This window comes from Loxodonta africana, chromosome 19 (assembly GCF_030014295.1).
Source record: "Loxodonta africana isolate mLoxAfr1 chromosome 19, mLoxAfr1.hap2, whole genome shotgun sequence".
Lineage (NCBI taxonomy): Eukaryota > Metazoa > Chordata > Mammalia > Proboscidea > Elephantidae > Loxodonta > Loxodonta africana.
This window is the reverse complement of record NC_087360.1, coordinates 52,666,673-52,684,091: the sequence shown is the minus strand read 5'-3', so window position 1 is coordinate 52,684,091 and position 17,419 is coordinate 52,666,673. Positions and strand designations below refer to the sequence as shown.

General features: G+C 53.4%; 1 protein-coding gene across 3 annotated transcripts in view; it reads left to right on the top strand.

Annotated features, from left to right (window-relative positions):
- The window catches only part of BMP1 (bone morphogenetic protein 1), a 46,752-nt gene extending 29,749 nt beyond the window's left edge, over positions 1 to 17,003 (top strand). For 2 of the 3 annotated variants that reach the window (XM_003412479.4, XM_023551026.2), the window contains 10 exons: positions 246 to 391; positions 510 to 705; positions 1,600 to 1,725; positions 2,510 to 2,670; positions 2,997 to 3,177; positions 8,165 to 8,290; positions 11,393 to 11,520; positions 11,920 to 12,133; positions 14,133 to 14,383; positions 16,268 to 17,003. In XM_003412479.4, the coding sequence (XP_003412527.1) occupies positions 246 to 391; positions 510 to 705; positions 1,600 to 1,725; positions 2,510 to 2,670; positions 2,997 to 3,177; positions 8,165 to 8,290; positions 11,393 to 11,520; positions 11,920 to 12,133; positions 14,133 to 14,383; positions 16,268 to 16,402 (1,664 nt within the window). In that variant the 3' untranslated portion in view covers positions 16,403 to 17,003. Of the gene's footprint in view, positions 1 to 245; positions 392 to 509; positions 706 to 1,599; positions 1,726 to 2,509; positions 2,671 to 2,996; positions 3,178 to 7,448; positions 7,811 to 8,164; positions 8,291 to 11,392; positions 11,521 to 11,919; positions 12,134 to 14,132; positions 14,384 to 16,267 lie in introns of those variants that run through there. The other variant, XM_003412480.4, reaches the window with a different exon arrangement.
- Positions 17,004 to 17,419: the final 416 nt, after the last annotated feature.

Sequence of the window (17,419 nt, the reverse complement as noted above, 5' to 3'; positions counted from 1 at the left end):
AGTCAGATACAAGGCTCGTGGGTATCCTAGAAAGGATGGCTCCCGGAGGGGCAGGGTTGAAGGGAAGGTAAATAGGAGGACTCATGAGTGAGCAGAGAGAAGGGGGGAGGGAGGACTGGCTGAGGCTGGGAGGGTACTAGGAAGCTGGGGGCAGAGGGTAACAACGGAATGGAGAAAAGGGTTTGCAAGCAGGACAGAGCATTCTCACCAACCTTCCTTTCCCACTTCACCTTATGTCCCCAAAGCCATCTGCGGGGGTGATGTGAAAAAGGACAATGGCCACATCCAGTCACCCAATTACCCGGACGATTACCGGCCTAGCAAAGTCTGCATTTGGCGGATCCAAGTGTCTGAAGGCTTCCATGTGGGCCTCACGTTCCAGTCCTTTGAGGTACCTCAGAGACCCTCTGATCCAACATGAGTCCTCCCGTTGTCCACCTCTCTGCGGGCTCCGGCGTGTCGGGCCCCTGGCAGTTAGAGCTCCTTCTGCTGATCACCCCGCCCCCCAGATTGAGCGCCATGACAGCTGTGCCTATGACTACCTGGAGGTGCGCGACGGGCACAGCGAGAGCAGCACCCTCATCGGGCGCTACTGTGGCTACGAGAAGCCCGATGACATCAAAAGCACATCCAGCCGCCTCTGGCTCAAGTTCGTCTCTGATGGATCCATTAACAAAGCTGGCTTCGCTGTCAACTTTTTCAAAGGTGCCTCCTTCCCTAGTCCTCCCACTATGGCCAGTCTGTCTCCTTCAGTCCTCCTTCATTCATTCATTCAACATACAGACTCTATGAGGGATGCAGTTATGATTGAGACCCCAGGCCCCTGCTCTTGAGGAGCTCATGCCTCACTGGGGAGGAAGGATCAACCCAACCGAAAAACTCCATAATTGATTAAGTGATGTAACTTATATAACAGTAGCTGGCATATGGTAAGTGCTCAATAGTGAATTAAGCAGTGATTCAGGAGTTGCCCAGAAGTCCAAGAATTTGTATAGGAGAAATGCCAAGGAGGAGTAGAGGCAGGAAGTGCCATAGAAGCTGTGGGAGGGAGAGAGGCAGTGTGAATTCCTTAGCTGTGTCACCTTGGTAAGGTATTCTTCCTGACCCCCTTTCCTCTGCAGGGATGGGGATAGTAGCCATCCCTCCATCACAGGTGTGGTGTAAGGGTTGAAGCATAAATGGAAGAGTAGTACTTAGCCCAGGGCGTGGCCCATGAGCAGCTCCAGTAAATGATGGTGGCCACTAGTCCAGCTGGTGTGCTCAGAAGGAAGGTTCTGTGGGGTCTCAGGTCCAACATCTCCCCACCTGTCCCCTCCTTCAGGTCACTACTGTCCTGTTGGGGCTCTCACAAGTAGGATCCCCTGGGACATGGGTGGAGTTCTGAGCAGCCATTGGTGGGCTGGGTGGGGCAGGGAGGCCCAAGGCCTCAGAGCTGCGTGGACATGAGGCTCATAGCTGACCCCCCACACACTAGAATGAGGCTGGGGGTGATCATGGGAAGTCTGAGGGCCGCCGGACTTGACCCTTAAGGAGAGGGCAGGAAGAAGGAACCAGGCCCTGGCCTGGAAGTCCCTGACCCCCTTTCCTTCCCTGTGGCAGAGGTGGATGAGTGCTCTAGGCCCAATCGTGGGGGCTGTGAGCAGCGGTGCCTCAACACCCTGGGCAGCTACAAGTGCAGTTGTGACCCTGGGTATGAGCTGGCCCCTGACAAGCGTCGCTGTGAAGGTAAGTGCCCTCACACTGCCTCAGAACCCCTGCTTCCTCCGTGCCCCACTGTCCCCAGCCAAGTTTTTTTTTTATCCCCTTGGACAGACGCCATCCTGGGAAAGCTAACACTTTTTTCACAACTCATGTAAAGAAACACATTTTATATTGCAACCCAGAACACACCATCACCATGTGTGATGCACCCTGGTGTGTGTTTATTTTTTCAACCTTCTTCTTTTTTTTTAATGCTGATCTTGACCTGCTAATTGATTTCACCACCCACAAGTGGGTCATGATCTACAATTTGAAAACCACTGTTCTAGGATGGCCTCTCTCTAAGCATGTTCCTAAGATGCTGGTGAAAATCTCTTCCTGACTTTACCAACCCCAACCTCAGCCTGAGCTGCGTGGCGCTTGGCCATCTTGTCGCCATCTTGTTACTCACTGCGGAATTGCGCTCACTTTCCTCCCACTCCTCACTGTCCACCTGCACTGTGTGCCTTGAGCCCCTCTCTCCTCCTCCCCCTCAGCAGATACTCCGGCTGGATCTCTCAGAGGAAATAGAAATGGCCACGCAAATGATTCCTCACGCTCCCATATCCAGACTCGCCTCTGAAGACACCCGTCCTCACCCTGCCTCCTCCCCTTCTGTCCCAGAGGACCCAGGGGCTGCTGGAAATCCACCCGGTCCCTCTTCTCCCTCCTACCTCCCAGCACCCAGCTTTTCCTGAGCTCTCATGTTTCATCCCTTTCCCTAGAGCAGGGACACCGGCCGAAGGTGCCATCTCTCTTGTTCCCCCAGCTGCCTGTGGTGGATTCCTCACCAAACTCAACGGCTCCATCACCAGCCCAGGCTGGCCCAAGGAGTATCCCCCGAACAAAAACTGCATCTGGCAGCTGGTGGCCCCCACGCAGTACCGCATCTCTCTGCAGTTCGACTTCTTCGAGACTGAGGGCAATGATGTAAGTGCCCTTCTCGGGCTGAGGAAGGGCGTGGGATCTCGGCTTGGCCTGCTTCCTACCCCGCTGAAAGACGTTCTGGCAGAAATATGCTAAAACTGCAGAGGAGGAGAGATGCTGCCAATTACAGGAAGCAGGGAGGGCTCAGATATGGGAATCCAGCGGGAGGGACCCTGAGGGGCAGGAGGGGGCACCATTGCCAATTGTTAGATTTGGTAGAGCAGGTAATTAAAGGCTAAAGGATTCGCAGGACAGAGAGCTCACCCCAGGTGGGAGTGACCAGGAGAGGCTTCCTGGAGGAGGCAGCCTGGACCTGGACTCCCCTGTAGGTGTGCAAGTACGACTTCGTGGAGGTGCGCAGTGGACTCACAGCTGACTCCAAGCTGCATGGCAAATTCTGTGGCTCCGAGAAGCCTGAGGTCATCACATCCCAGTACAACAACATGCGCGTGGAGTTCAAGTCTGACAATACCGTCTCCAAAAAGGGCTTCAAGGCCCACTTTTTCTCAGGTAACCCAGGACTCCCCAGCTCTTAGCCCTTCCTCCCCCAGAGGGCAGGGCACCCCCCTTCTCCGTGCCCCTGCATTCCCCAGCCCTCCCTGGTGCCTGGACCACAGGGTCTGTCCCTCTCCTTCCCCCACCAGCCTTCTACCACGAGGCTGTCCCAAGCCAGCCTCCTGGCAGTTGGAATTTCCTTATTCCTGAGGCCATGACATGAGCCTCAGGGCAGGACATGAGCTTACAGAAATCCAGGGAGAGGGCATTCCAGGTGTCAGAAACCATGCAGGCCAAGGCCTGAGAGAGGGCAGGTCCTGGGAACAGGGAGTTCAGTTTGGCTGGAGCTTGGGGGGTGGATGGAGAGGGGGAGGGTGTTTGGATTGGCCTATGTAGGGTAGATTATCTGGCACTGATTGGACCTCTAATCAGACCCTGCACAAGCCAACTGGGTTCAGCCCATGGCCTTCAGAAAAAAGGAGTAGCCTCCGTTCTTTCAACACCAAAGCCATCTCTCTCCCCCTGGTGGGAGTTAGATCCCATCAGTTTATTGAGTCTGTCCAGGGTAAGGCTTGGGCTCCAGGTCCTTTGCCTCCTCTGGCTCTGGGATGGCCCTCTCCCATCTTCAGGGGCAGTAGAAAGTAGTTAGCTGGGCCCCCAGGGGTTCCGAGAGACCTCTCCTTACTTTATGAACCCCCTCAGCCCTATGGTTGGCAGTATATCTGGTACCCTGGGGATGGGCTGTAAGGGGTGGTGGTCTTCCAGAGGCAATAAGACCCAGGTACAGGCAGTGAATGCAGGAGCTCTATGGTGTGGGAGGAAATGGGAGGCCGGTGGGCTGTGGAGGAGTGGGCCAGAGATCCTTATCCTAACGTGCCTGGTGGTGCAGGCACGGGCGGACAGGAAGGCAGTCACGGCTCTGGGACTGAGCCCCTGTCCACGCTCCAGTCAGTGCCGCCTTCTTTTTCCACCACCCCCTCCCCCCGCCCTTTGCCCAGGCTCCTGCATCCTTGAGCCCCCAAGTGGGCACCCTGCATCCCTGCCTGCTCCACTTGGATGCCATGCACGGCTCCCTGTGCACTGGTTCCCTGCTTGGCACTGCAGCCACCCTGCTCTGCTTGAGTGCCCATTTCCCATCTGTCCCACTGCCCCTCCCCATTGCTTGCCCAGACCTTTCCTCACTATGCAAATCCCTTTCTTCCCTGTGCCCACCTGGAACTCCTACAAGATGCTAACCAGAGGGCTGAAGGGATATAACTACTCAAGTGTGGGCTCTGCCCTAGGGAAACCATTACCTGCTTACTCTCGTCTCTTCCTGCCTCTCTGTTGCTCCAGTCTTGGAGGTGGGCAGGCTACCGATACTCACATCTGTCAGGCCTAGAGCCCAGAGCTCTCCACCCAAGGAATATTGCCCTGCCCTGGCGTGATTCTGTGCCCACCCCACCCTCAGCTCTGCACAGAGATGTGCATGCATACACCCACACACATGTGCACACTCACACGCACATACACACACTGCCCCACCGCACAAGAAACCTGCAGAAGAGCCTCACCAGTGGGCATGAAGGTGCAGCCCACAAGGTGTGGGGCATCTGACTCTGGCCGCTGAGGAGGGGACTCTTTGGACTTTTGGCATACCCATCGAGGAGACCCTAAGCCAAGAAGGAGAAGAAAGAGCCTGGAAGACCTTCAGTCTGACCCTGCCAGCTCTCGGGGCATTTGGGCACTGTAGGGTGAGTGCCATCCCCTTGTCTGGGCCCATGTCCATCTCCCCCTCCTCCTGCCATCCTGAAACCTGCTCCCTGGCTTAGAGGTGAGGCTGCCCACTCCCATTCCCCACCCGTGCCAGAGCCCCAGTTCCTGGGACGCTAAAGCAGACCTTCACCTAGGACTCACGTTTCTCTCACTGATTCATTCAGTCGTTCACTTACCCATTCATTCATTCACTTGGCAAGTATTTCTTTTACCCCTACTATGTGCCAGACACTAGGTATTTGGAATGCAACTATGTGTGAGGCGTGGGGGTCAAAGTGTGTCAGGGAAATCTTTGCTCAGTCCCTGAGATGGAACCCTGCAAACTCCCAGCAGTCAGCCTCCTTGGATACCCCTGCAATTCCCTCAGTGAATCCTCAGGATTAGTCCTGGGATGCCCCCTCACCCCCATGCTTCCTGCAGGGCTAGTGCAAAGCAGTTCCAGGGATGGCCCTCGGTCAGGGTCCTCTCTGATGCTCTAACTGAGCAAGGAGCCCTTGGGAAGGGACTTGGGGACTCTACCTTTTGGCCTGGGTTCCTGTGGGCCCTGAAGGGTCTGACCTGCCTGAGGATGGGTTGGAGAAGCAGAGCCTTCTGGAGCCAGTGCTTCAGGCTTCAGGCACCTCTCCTGATTGAGCCCCGAGGCAGGGCCTTTGTTACAGACCCCACCTGGCCATTGGAATGCCAGCAGGCATCTTTCTACCTCATGGTTCATCTCTGGAATTCTGGGTGCCCATTTGGATCATATGCTATGACCATGTGTATCTCTGTGTGCATCAGTGCACAAGTTTGTGCGTTCATGTGAGTGCATGTCTGGGTCCACCAGAGTGTGAGCAACGGCATGTGTGAGTACACCTGGATCCAGAGGTCTGGTAGTGAACCTATGCGTCTTTGTGTCTCTGCATGTGCATGTGGGTCTATATCTTTGTGTGTGTATGTTGTTGTTAGGTGCCGCCAAGTTGGTTCCAACTCACAGAGATCCTACGTACAACAGAAAGAAACGCTGCCCGGTCCTGCGCCATCCTCACAATCATTGCTATGTTTGAGCTCATTGTTGCAGCCACTGGGCCAATCCATCTCATCAAGAGTCTTCCTCTTTTTCACTGAACTAAGCATGATGCCCTTCTCCAGGGACTGGTCCCTCCTGATAACATGTCCAAAGTATGTAAAATAAAGTCTCACTCTTCTCCCTTCTAAGGAGCATTCTGGCTGTACTTCTCCCAAGACAGATTTGTTTGTTCTTCTGGAAATCCATGGTATATTCAATATTCTTTGCCAACACTATAATTCAAAGGCATCAATTCTTCAGACGTCTTTATATGTTGTCCAGCTTTTGCATACATATGAGGTGATTGAAAATATCATGGCTTGGGTCAGGCACACCTTGGTCCTCAAAGTGACATCTTTGCTTTCAACACTTTAAAGAGGTCTTTTGAAGCAGATTTGTCCAATGCAGTATGTCGTTTGATTTTTTGACTGCTTCTTCCATGGGCATTGATTATGGATCCAAGTAAAATAAAATCCTTGACAACTCCAGTCTTTTCTGCATTTATCATGATGTTGCTTATTGGTCCAGTTGTGAGGACTTTTGTTTTCTTTATGTCGAGGAGTAATCCATACTGAAAAAAAATACTGAAGGCTGTGGTCTTTGACCTTCATCAGTTAGTGCTTCAAGTCCTCTTCACTCTCAGTAAGCAAGGTTGTGTCATCTGCATATCACAGATTGTTAATGAATCTTCCTCCAATCCTGATGCCCCGTTCTTCTTCATATAGTCCAGGTTCTCAGATTGCGTGTGTATGCCTAGCTGTATGCCTCTGTATCTGTGCGTGCTTCTTCACATATATGTGAGGATAAGTAATGTGTATCTCTTGTGTGCATCTGGACAAATCTGTGAATGGGTGATGACGTGTGTGTTCGGATGATGGTGTCTCTGTATCTTCACATGTATTAGTGTATTTGTATCTGTGTGTCTGCCCATGCATTGGTGTGTATGCGTGGGTGATGTACATCTATGTACAGGTGTATGTGCACATGTGTGTATGTGCCTGTGGATCACTGCCTGTGTTTCCATATTTGGAACATCCATGAATGGAGCTGTGGGAGGTCTTGTATCTGCATATGTGTGTGTGAGTGTATGTCTGTCTGCCACGTTGTATGGATGCAGCAAGCCGAATGAGTGAGAGCAGAGGTCTCGTCAAGGCCCCCCTCTTGGTGTACTGCCCCCTCTACTGATGCCTAGTTGCTCTCTACACCAAGTGCACCGGCCTCCGTGTGCCTGTCCCCCCAGGATTTCCCCTTGCCACGGGCTTGCCCTGTCCCCTGTTGCTGTGCCTACTCCCACCGCTGCCCCTCCGTGGCCTGGCTGCACGGGGACACGCTGCCCTGCATGTGTATTCTCGCTGCTCCCACCCCGCCCTGTGGACCCCCCCTCAACAGAGGCCCCAACCTGGTTTTCACTGCTCTCCCTCCCAGGTCCCCGCCCCCCCACCCCCACCCTGTGGTCCCTTTTCTCCTTCTCTCTCTCTCGTTTCAGAAAAGAGGCCGGCTCTGCAGCCCCCTCGGGGACGCCCCCATCAGCTCAAATTCCGAGTGCAGAAAAGAAACCGGACCCCCCAATGAGGCCTGCCAGGCCTCCTGGACCCTTTGTTACTCAGGAACCTCACGTCGGATGGAATGGGACGGGGGCTTCGGTGCCCACCCCCCCACCTCCGCTCTGCCATTCCGGCCTGCCTCCTTCTGGCTGGACAGAACTGGTGCTCTCCTCTTCTCCCCTGTGCCCCCTTGCGTGGACAGGGGACCTTCCCTGCCCCACCCCCTCCCATTTTGATGGTGTCTGTGACATTTCCTGTTGTGAAGTAAAAGAGGGACCCCTGCGTCCTGCTCCTTTCTCTTGCAGTCTGCTTGTCCGTGTGTCTGTTTTTCCACTTGTCCGTCTGTCCAGTAAGCAGGTAATGGTAGAGGGTTCCCATGCTGGTCAGCTCTGGACCCTCAGTCCCTCCTCCATCCCACTTCTACTTTCTCTCCCCACAACGGGGACGCAGGGGCCTATAGCCAGGCCCCACTCAGCTGGTTCCATTTGATGCACTGCCCCAGATCCCCACGGCCTTGGCCTCCCACCGCCCACACCGCCGGCTGCTGTTGCTCTCTCCTCGGGGGAGGAAGCCCAGCCAGGCCCCCTCCTTCCCCTGGGGTGTTGCAGACCTCTGCCCTGCACAGACACGGGGTCTGCCCTTGTTTGCCCCCCTGCAGACAAGGATGAGTGCTCCAAGGATAATGGCGGCTGCCAGCAAGACTGTGTCAACACATTCGGCAGCTATGAGTGTCAGTGTCGCAGCGGCTTCGTTCTCCACGACAACAAACACGACTGCAAGGAAGGTAAGGGCTGCACAGAGATCAGCAATGACAGTGCTGGTGCCAGAGCCTGCTGGGGGCTGTGGGGAGGCCCACGTGCCTCGGGCTATCTGGACGTGAAGGACCAGAGCCTGGGGAGTGGTAGGTCAGAGAAGACCCATCTGTGTGAGCCTGACTTTAGACTTGTGGAATTGAGTGCCCCCTCAGGTCCCCTTGTTTAGCCTCCCACCTGGTGCACACACAGGTCCCTCCTCTCCCCCTCCAGCAATATCGGAGCCACATGCACTTCCAGTCTGTCTATGATGTGTCCAGAGCTCACTGCTGCCCCAAGACCACCTGTTCTATTTCTAGGTTCTTCTGGTAGTTAGTACTTCTTAAAAACCAGGTCCAAACCTTTCTCTTTGTAATGTCTTCCCATTAGCAGAGAGGCTCATACTGAGCACAATCATATGTGAACGTTAGCTGTTACCATTCTTGGTTGTACTCCTGCACCTTGAACAGGGCTGCTGCCTTCCTGAGAGATATTCCTTGCAAATATCTGGAAACAGTTGCTTATGTCATTGCCAATGTCATCTGATACTCTCTGGACATGATACAACACAGGCCTACACCAAGTCATTAGTTCCAATGAAGCCCCTGCTTGCTGGCAACACACAATGCCAGCAGCAAGTGCACAGGGCAAGTGCACAGACTTCAACTCTTGCCTCTACTTCTTAATGTGTGTGACTTTGGGCAGTCACTCAGCCTCTCTGAGCTTGGTTCCTCATCCATAAAATGTTATAAATGCTGCCTGCTTTGCAGGGTACTGAGCTTGATAGATATTGCTCTGAAACCTAGCACAGCACCTGGCAAATGATTCTTTTTCCCGTTGTCCCAAGATGGACAATCAAGGTATAAGCAAGCTGCTGACCACAGAACTGAAGCACTTTACAGTGAACCAGTGGACAGTTAAGGGCTTCCAACCCCGTGACTTCAGGCTTCCCCAACATAGAGTTCCTGACTCACAGAGCTCCCTCTCACCTACCTAGTTTTTTAGCTCAAGGGGACTCTTTTCTGATACTATCTAAATTCCATTCTACCTCTATATACTTTATGAAAAAAAAAAAAAAAAGAAGAGCGTTTTGATAAATCAGATAGCAGCATCAACAAGATAGCCAGGAGAGGGTTTAAACTTTTAGGGAAGATGACCCGTTCATAACTCTGATTCACTTTAGAAGTACTCAGGGTTCCCTATGCAAATGATAGGCTAATTACCAATTCATCAGCATTTCCTGAAGCCCTCCTGAGGGCCCAGCACTGTGCAGAGTTCTGTAGGGTATTGAAGAGAGTTCTCTCTGCTGTCAGAGATTTCAGCCTAGCTGGGGAGAGAAGTGAATGTGCAAGGGAAAATGAGAGAGTGTGGAAGACCAGTGTATCAGTGGACGAGGGCAGAGGAGGAGATGTCAGACCACAGGCGGAGAGTGGAAACAACTCACAGCTCAAATGTGGGGATATCCTCCCTGAACCCCTGTGGCTGTGCCATTCACTCTATGAGCCCCTGACTCTAGGCACATATGTGCAGTCTGCACACCCCATTCATCCCTTTTTCCTGCCTGGGTGCAACGATACACTAGCTGCTCACTGTTCCTCAGAGGGACCTGTCGGGTTGATTGGTAATGAAAAGTGAGCATCTGCTTTTAAATTTGACTTTGTGAGGCCATGCTTTTTAGAGGCAGAAGCCAGATTACAATAGACTGAGGAGCCATAAGTAGTGGTAACATGGTAATAACAAGTTATCTTAAACCGTAGCTGAAAAGAAAAGGGGAGAGAATAGGTGGTATCTAGATGGGAATTAGGGTCATGGGAGAGCTATTTTAAGATGGGATGATAGAGCTGGTAGAGAGAGTGAGGGTGATGGTGGATAATTTGTGGTATGAGGGCCCTCAGGTTGCAGGCAGCAAAGGACTCCAACCCACAGAAGAGAAATTCATCCCTGACAGAGAGGAGGAACACCTTCTCCTCTGAAACCAAAGGAAAGGAGAGAAGGTGGAGGCAGGTAAGTTATGTTTGCAGGTAGGGGGTGGGCAGTTGAAGTAGTTCATACGTGACGACCCTGATTCTCTCAAGAGAGGTAGGAGGTGAAGTGGTCTGCTCGGAGTGATGGGTTGGGAATTGAGCAGTGACTTGAGGTGAGTGCTGACGTTTTGGAACAGTTGCTGAGAAGGTGAGAAACGGAGCTGGCTAAGGGAAAATCCAAAGAGTATCAAGTGGTCTGCCGACCCAGCTGAAGTTATAGACCACAGATGGAGTTTTATAAGATGGGATGCAGGGCCATTAAGAATGCTGATGTGTAGGGTGTTGAGTGATCAACCATGTAGTCTAGCTGGATAAGGACGTGTGTTAAGTCAGTGGAGGAGGCTTTACTGAGATAAAACTGAAAGATGAAGACCATGGGGGGTCTCTAAAGCTGAGTAACTATTGTAGGAAAAGTGAGGACCTGAGCCCACTAGAAGAATAAGAGATGGCCACAGAGAGAGTGATGCATTTGTAACATCAAGAAATCTTAGATGATGATGACAAACCCTGGGATGAGATCATGACCATGAGTATCTCAAGGAGATAATAACTGATAGAGCTGAGAAGGTCAAAGAACTGGAGGCCACTGTGTTGGAGGGACCGTCACATGTTTGTTGACATCACCTAGGATGGTGGCAGAAGTGAAGGGGGAGAGGAGAACTGAGTCAGGTGCCAAAGTCTTCTGTGAATGGGAGATGTGGCAGGAGATCAGCAGATGACACCACCAGGGAGGGGCAGAGGTGGTATGGCCAACAGCATGGGCCTCAAAGGTCCAGGGCTGGGGATGGCTACACAGGGGAGTCTGTGATGACAGCTTCCGTGGGTCTTGGGCATCTGTGCTGCTGCAAGGTAGGGCCTAGCTATGGCTTCTTTCAAAACCAGCTATCTAGGTTTTCCCCAGGCATGGGTAACTGAACGAGAGGTGATGTAAACCTTCAGTCCAGTTTTTAAGTGGGCGATGAGAAAAAAAAGAAAAGGGGGGTGGGCAGAAGGGAAGGGTCTTTCTTCATAGGGGGCATCAGAGCCCTGGAGTCCCTGCTGATTCCCTGCCATTTACTGACTCCCCCACAGCTGGCTGTGATCACAAGGTAACCTCCACCAGTGGCACCATCACTAGCCCCAACTGGCCTGACAAATATCCCAGCAAGAAGGAGTGCACCTGGGCCATCTCTAGCACCCCTGGGCACCGGGTCAAGCTGGTAAGGTGCCCATTCCCAGCCTGCATGGGCACAGCTGCCCCCTTCATGCAGTCCGCCCACCGCCTATATCTCCATCATCTCCAAAGTCCTAAACAAATCAGAGGTGCTGCTCAGAGCAATGCAGGCTGCAGACCCGGGGTCATGGCTGGGCCCATAGTGCAGCCATCTTCATGAGAACCCCCAAACCTGATCTTCACAGAGGCCCCCATTCCCAGTATCCATTGGGGTCTACTTGCTATTGCCTCATTCCTGGGTCCTCTCTCACTGTCATCCACCAACAGTGGCCACTCCCCTGAGATGTCTGTGAGCTGCAGTCCAGAAGCCTAGATTTGGGGCCTCCCAGTCCCCACCCCAGCCACCTTCCCAGCCACATTCCTAATCTGCACCCCTCTCCTCCAGACCTTCATGGAAATGGACATAGAGTCCCAGCCTGAGTGTGCGTATGACCACCTGGAGGTGTACGATGGGCGGGACGCCAAGGCTCCAGTCCTGGGCCGCTTCTGTGGAAGCAAGAAGCCGGAGGCTGTCCTGGCCACTAGCAACCGAATGTTCCTGAGATTCTTCTCTGACAACTCTGTCCAGAGGAAGGGTTTCCAAGCATCCCACTCCACAGGTGAGGCCTGCCTCAGGCCAAGGTGCTAGGCAGCTGGACCCTAAAGTCCTATGTTCTGGAGGTATTTGCTAATCCTCTACTTAAAGCCAAGGCCTAGACTAGAAGTGGGCATTGACAAAGAGCCTGTGTGAAGCACAGACAGACCATGCCTTGTAGCCTGGGTGGAGAGACAGCTTGTAGAATATAGAATGATGGATGAGGGAATCAGACAATGTGCTGTGAGGGCCAGGCCAGGGGAACAGAGAGCAAGCACTAGAGGGTGCAGGAGTGGAGGTTGTGATTGGGGACTGCGATGGCCAGAAAAGAAAGCAGTGATGAGGGGGTTAAGGAACCTAGGGACAAGGTGGGGGAAACTACCTATCGGTCCAGACCCCTCTCAGGAATCTCCCAAAGTCCCCAAGCATAGGGCACTTGACAATGCAGAGCCCACCCATATTCCAATTCCAAAGTTTCACTCATTCATTCAACAAACATTTATTAATGCATAATATGTAGGAGGCAGTGTTCTAAGTGTGGATCAAAAAAATGAACAAAGCAGGCGAAGACCCCTGCCCTTGAGGAGCTTACTCTGCATTTATGTGTTCATTTATTCAACAACTATTTTTGGAGCTCTCTATGTAAGAAGACTCTGAGGGGAACATGGCGATGAAGCAGGCGTGAAGCCTTCCACCCTGTTCCCCTAAGAACTCACAGTTCCATTGTGAGATAAAACACGCACAGATAATTATAGCATGAGACAAAACATGATAAGGGCAATAAGAAAGGCACTGGGCGCCAACTCAGCTGTGAGTTGGTGGGGTCATTCCAGGCGGGGGGGGGGGCGCGGGGAGTGCGGAGGTATAAGGGGGAAGCCCAAGGAAAGCCACAACCCATGACAGCTCAGGATGTATCCAGGTTACAGCAATTTATTTAGTCTGGCTAGAGTATTGGGTGTGTAAGGGAGCCCTGGTGGCACAATGGTTAAGCATTTGGCCACTAACCAAAAGGTTGGTGGTTCAAGCCCACCCAGTGGCTCTGCAGGAGGAAGACCTAGCTATCCGCTTCTGTAAAGGTTACAGCCAGGAAAACCCTATGTGGCAGTTCTACTCTATCACGGGGGTCACTATGAGTCAAAATCAACTTGACAGTACCCCACACCAGCAACAATACTGAGTGTGTGAGAACACTAACGGAGATGAAGTGGGAAGGATGTAGCTACCAAGAAAGGTTGGACCTAGTCCTGGGAGGCCTTGAATGCCAGACCAAGGATTCAGACATCTTCACAATTTCTTCATGGGTCTTGAGCCATCTGCTGAAGAGTTCCCAGAACTGCTGAGTCCACAGCCTTCCTCCCTTTTAGATTCAGTCCCTGACCCTGGCCCCACCCAGCTTTCTCCCCATCTCCTCCAGGGAGACATGAACACCAGGTGCAGGGAGGGAGGCCAGAGGGTGTCAGGAAGAGGGTGACCACTGAACTTCCTGGCCCACGTATTCTTCTTTGCCTTTCCCAGAACAGGGGTCACAAACTGGGGGCCCCAGAACTCCATCTGGCCCTCTGACCTGTTGTGTTTGGCCCACAATGTGTTTTTTATACATTTGAACTAGCATTTAAAAATCAGGAATTTTTACATAAATTCCAGACGTATAGCTTTTCTTTTAAAAATCGAAGACCTAGCAAGGCTGAACCCACATTCTTCCACGGCAGTCACCACCTGGAGTGAATTAGCAACCGTCCTTTTTCGACACAGTGTGCATTCCCAGTGCCATCACTCCGCCTGTCTTTCACTCGATGTCTTTCACCCCGATCCATTCCCCCGGCCTCAGCAGACATTGATCCCAGAGGTAGGAGGGCCAGCCATGCAGTTAAAGTTCTGGGCCAGGTCCAAACCCCACCCCTCCCTAGCTGCGGGGCCTTCTTCCAGGCCTCCATCTCACTGTGAGGATTAAACATGATGGGGCCCAGTGCCTGGCACATGGGCAGTACTTAGGAAATGCCCACCAATCTTGTCTCCCTCTGCAGAGTGTGGGGGCCAGGTGCGAGCAGAGGTGAAGACCAAGGACCTGTACTCCCACGCCCAGTTTGGAGACAACAACTACCCTGGGGGGGTGGACTGCGAGTGGGTCATTGTGGCAGAGGAGGGCTATGGCGTGGGGCTCGTGTTCCAGACCTTCGAGGTGGAGGAGGAGACCGACTGCGGCTACGACTACATGGAACTCTTTGACGGCTACGACAGCACAGCCCCCAGACTGGGGCGCTACTGCGGCTCTGGGGTAAGGCCCTGCCCATACCCTCTGGGGCTTAGAGGCGCTCACAACCCAACTCCCAGTGTGAGCAGTGCCCTGAAGGGATAGGGGAGCTGGGATTAGTGGTAGCACATACCTGGCCCCGTGTAGGAGCTGGGAGGGGGCTGCTCTGAGACCCTCCTGGCCTTGCACCATTCTCCCACCCAGAAGGACCAGGAAACCAGGTCCTTTCTAGGCAAAACGGAGGTTCCTGCAGACTCTGGGAGGTGTCTTGCCCCTGGGGAGGAGGATGGAATTCTCTCTGCCTCCTTTACTCCCCTCACGCCCATCCCAAGGCAGCTCTCCAGGGCCTGGAGTGGGGACCAGAGGTTGAGGCAAAGCCCAGGGCCAGGAGGCCCGAGCTTAGCCAATCTGCCTGGCTGATCCATTAAAACACCTCATGCCTTCTGCTGCCAGTTTTTTGTCCTGGTGAGATGCCAGTTTGTCCCAAAGACGTCGCTGTTGTCCAAGCAAACCCTGAGCATTGCTTCCACCCTGAGGCCCCCGTAACATAGCACTTTCAGAGACAGTGGGCGAAGTTTTGCTTGATGGGATTTTAACTAAGACCAGGGGCTAATCACATAGGTGGATTTTTTTTCCTCCCAATAAGACTTTGTGGCTTCTTTTTTTCCTTTTGTTTCTTTGAATCCTCCTTTAGAGAAAGCCATCTTCCCTTCCCTACCCCACACACTCTGATGCACTTTCCCTCGACCATCCCCCTTGTTCCCCTCCCTTGTCCCTTGCCTTTCTCACAACCATGCTCCAGGGCAACCTGGGGGCCCCAGGAAGGGTTAAACTGTCCAGGAACTGTGGCAGCTGCGGGACCCAACATTGGCTGAATCTTAGGAGCAGAGCTTCAGCCTTTGTGTGTGGTAGGGGCTAGAGAGGGCTGGAGGACAGGGTGGAGAGGTGGAGCAGGCAAGCAGAGCTTACAGCCCCTCTGCCTGCCCTCCACTGTTCTGGAATCCCCTGGCTACCGAGCTAACCCCTGCCCCGCTTGGCCCTTTACAGCTCCCTTGATTTGGCACAGCTTCTTCCAGAGAGCTCCACCAGGCTGGAGCATCAGGGAGGGAACCTAGGAAGGAACCCAGTCAGGGCTTCCCACATGGTTACAGTTAACTGGAAATGCCCCCATGGTTCTCAAAAAGGATTCTTTCTGTTCCCTGAGGGAGGGCCCAGGGCATTTAGGTACTGCTGCTTTGTGAGGTGGCTCACAGTGAGTGCTTTCTCACAGTGGTGAGGAGCAGGATTGCAGGGACCCTCCCAGAAAGAAGGCATCACCTAGTGTAGGTCATGGCCAGAACCTACATGGCAGAGGGTGGCAGAGTCCAGGTCTGAGAGGGACTGTGCCTCTCTCTGCCAGTGTCCTCCACACCCCTGCAAAAAGAAGCACTGCCCAGTGTTCTCCAAGAGATGGGGGGGAGGGGCGGCAGCAAGAAGGCAGCCCACTCAGAGAACCCACTTGTTTTTCCCCACTAACCCTTCTAGGCTTGGAGAGCAGGTAGCATTTCCTCCCTTTTGCAGTTGGGGAAAATGAGGCCCAGAGAGTCCTTAAGACTATACAGCTAACTAGTTAGTAGTAGCAGGGCTAGGTTTAGTATGGAAGTCTACTCCGAACCTAAGGCAAACCTCTCCAACCCATGCTTTCTCCTTCCCCCCAGGTTCCCCATTAAACTCCTACCAACAAGAGTCTGCTTAAAGGGGCTGGAGGGTTGTGGTGAAAGGCCAGGAGTCTCCTGCCTCCCTTATAGCTGGGGAGCCTGGGACTGGGGGAGAAGCTGGATTGTTTCTCTCCAGGTGGGAGGGCTGGCCTTCACCCCTTCCCAGCCCCACCGTCTTCCTCAGCCTTACACCATCCCTTTTCTCCCTCAGCCTCCTGAGGAGGTATACTCAGCGGGAGATTCTGTCCTGGTGAAATTCCACTCGGATGACACCATCACCAAAAAAGGCTTCCACCTGCGGTACACCAGCACCAAGTTTCAGGACACACTCCACAGCAGGAAGTGACCACTACCCTCGCACCGGGGAAGGGAACAGGAGGCATGCTTCCCTAGGAAGCCAGAAAATGCAGGGAGGGCAGAAGGCGGGCATACCAGCCCTCTCCCCCAGGCACCCGGACCTCAGTTGAGGCTGCTCTCAGGAGGCATGGGGATTGGACTCCTTCATAAACCACTTCCCCATGAGCCTTTCTTCTCTTGCCCCCACCCGAGCGAGGGGCCAGGGCCAGGAGTCAGAGCTTTCACTGAGACACTTGAAGTGACCGTTCTTCTCTGAGGGTCCTGCCCTGGTGAGAGGGACTGTCAGCAGGACCTTCCCACCTTTCCTGCCTGTCTCTACACACTGTATTGTGTAGAGCAGGTGGCATAACCTTCATTGTAATGTACATGTCCTACCCCCCACCTGGATTTGGTTTTATTTGAAACCTCTATTTCCCCCGTTCCTGGGGCATGAGTGTCCATACACATCTCACAGGAGCCACGGTGGGGAGATGAGGGGGGGTGGACATACAGGACAGGGCTTCTCTCAGGCCCAGTGGCTGGTCAGCCACACCAGGGCACCCCAGCCAATAAACCGAAAGTGTTACAGCCAATATCCTGTGCCAGATGATGTCTGGGACATCGAGGGGGAAGGGGAGGCGCGTCTCACTCCAGAGGTGCAGGCTTGCTGTGTGTCTAGGGCCGGGCTGTGGCCAGGACACCTGGCTTCTCTGGCTGTTCTTCCCTCAATTCCAAGCCCCCTGAGGGTGTGATTTTACACTCAGGCACACAGAAACACAGACACATTGCACACGTCCACTGGTAGGCACACTGTATACACACACTGCCCATAGCCCTCCCACACCGAGGTAGGGCAAGGGGCACATTGTGTAAAGAGGCTACGTGGTGGGTCAGGGAGGTATTGTAAAATAGGGTAGGTTGTCTTTGACCATCCAGGCTTTCTGCCCCTGGGTCTGTGGAACGGGGGTGGGATGAAAGAGAGTCCAACGGGGGAATCACGGGGGCCTCATTTCCAGCTGGGGGAGTC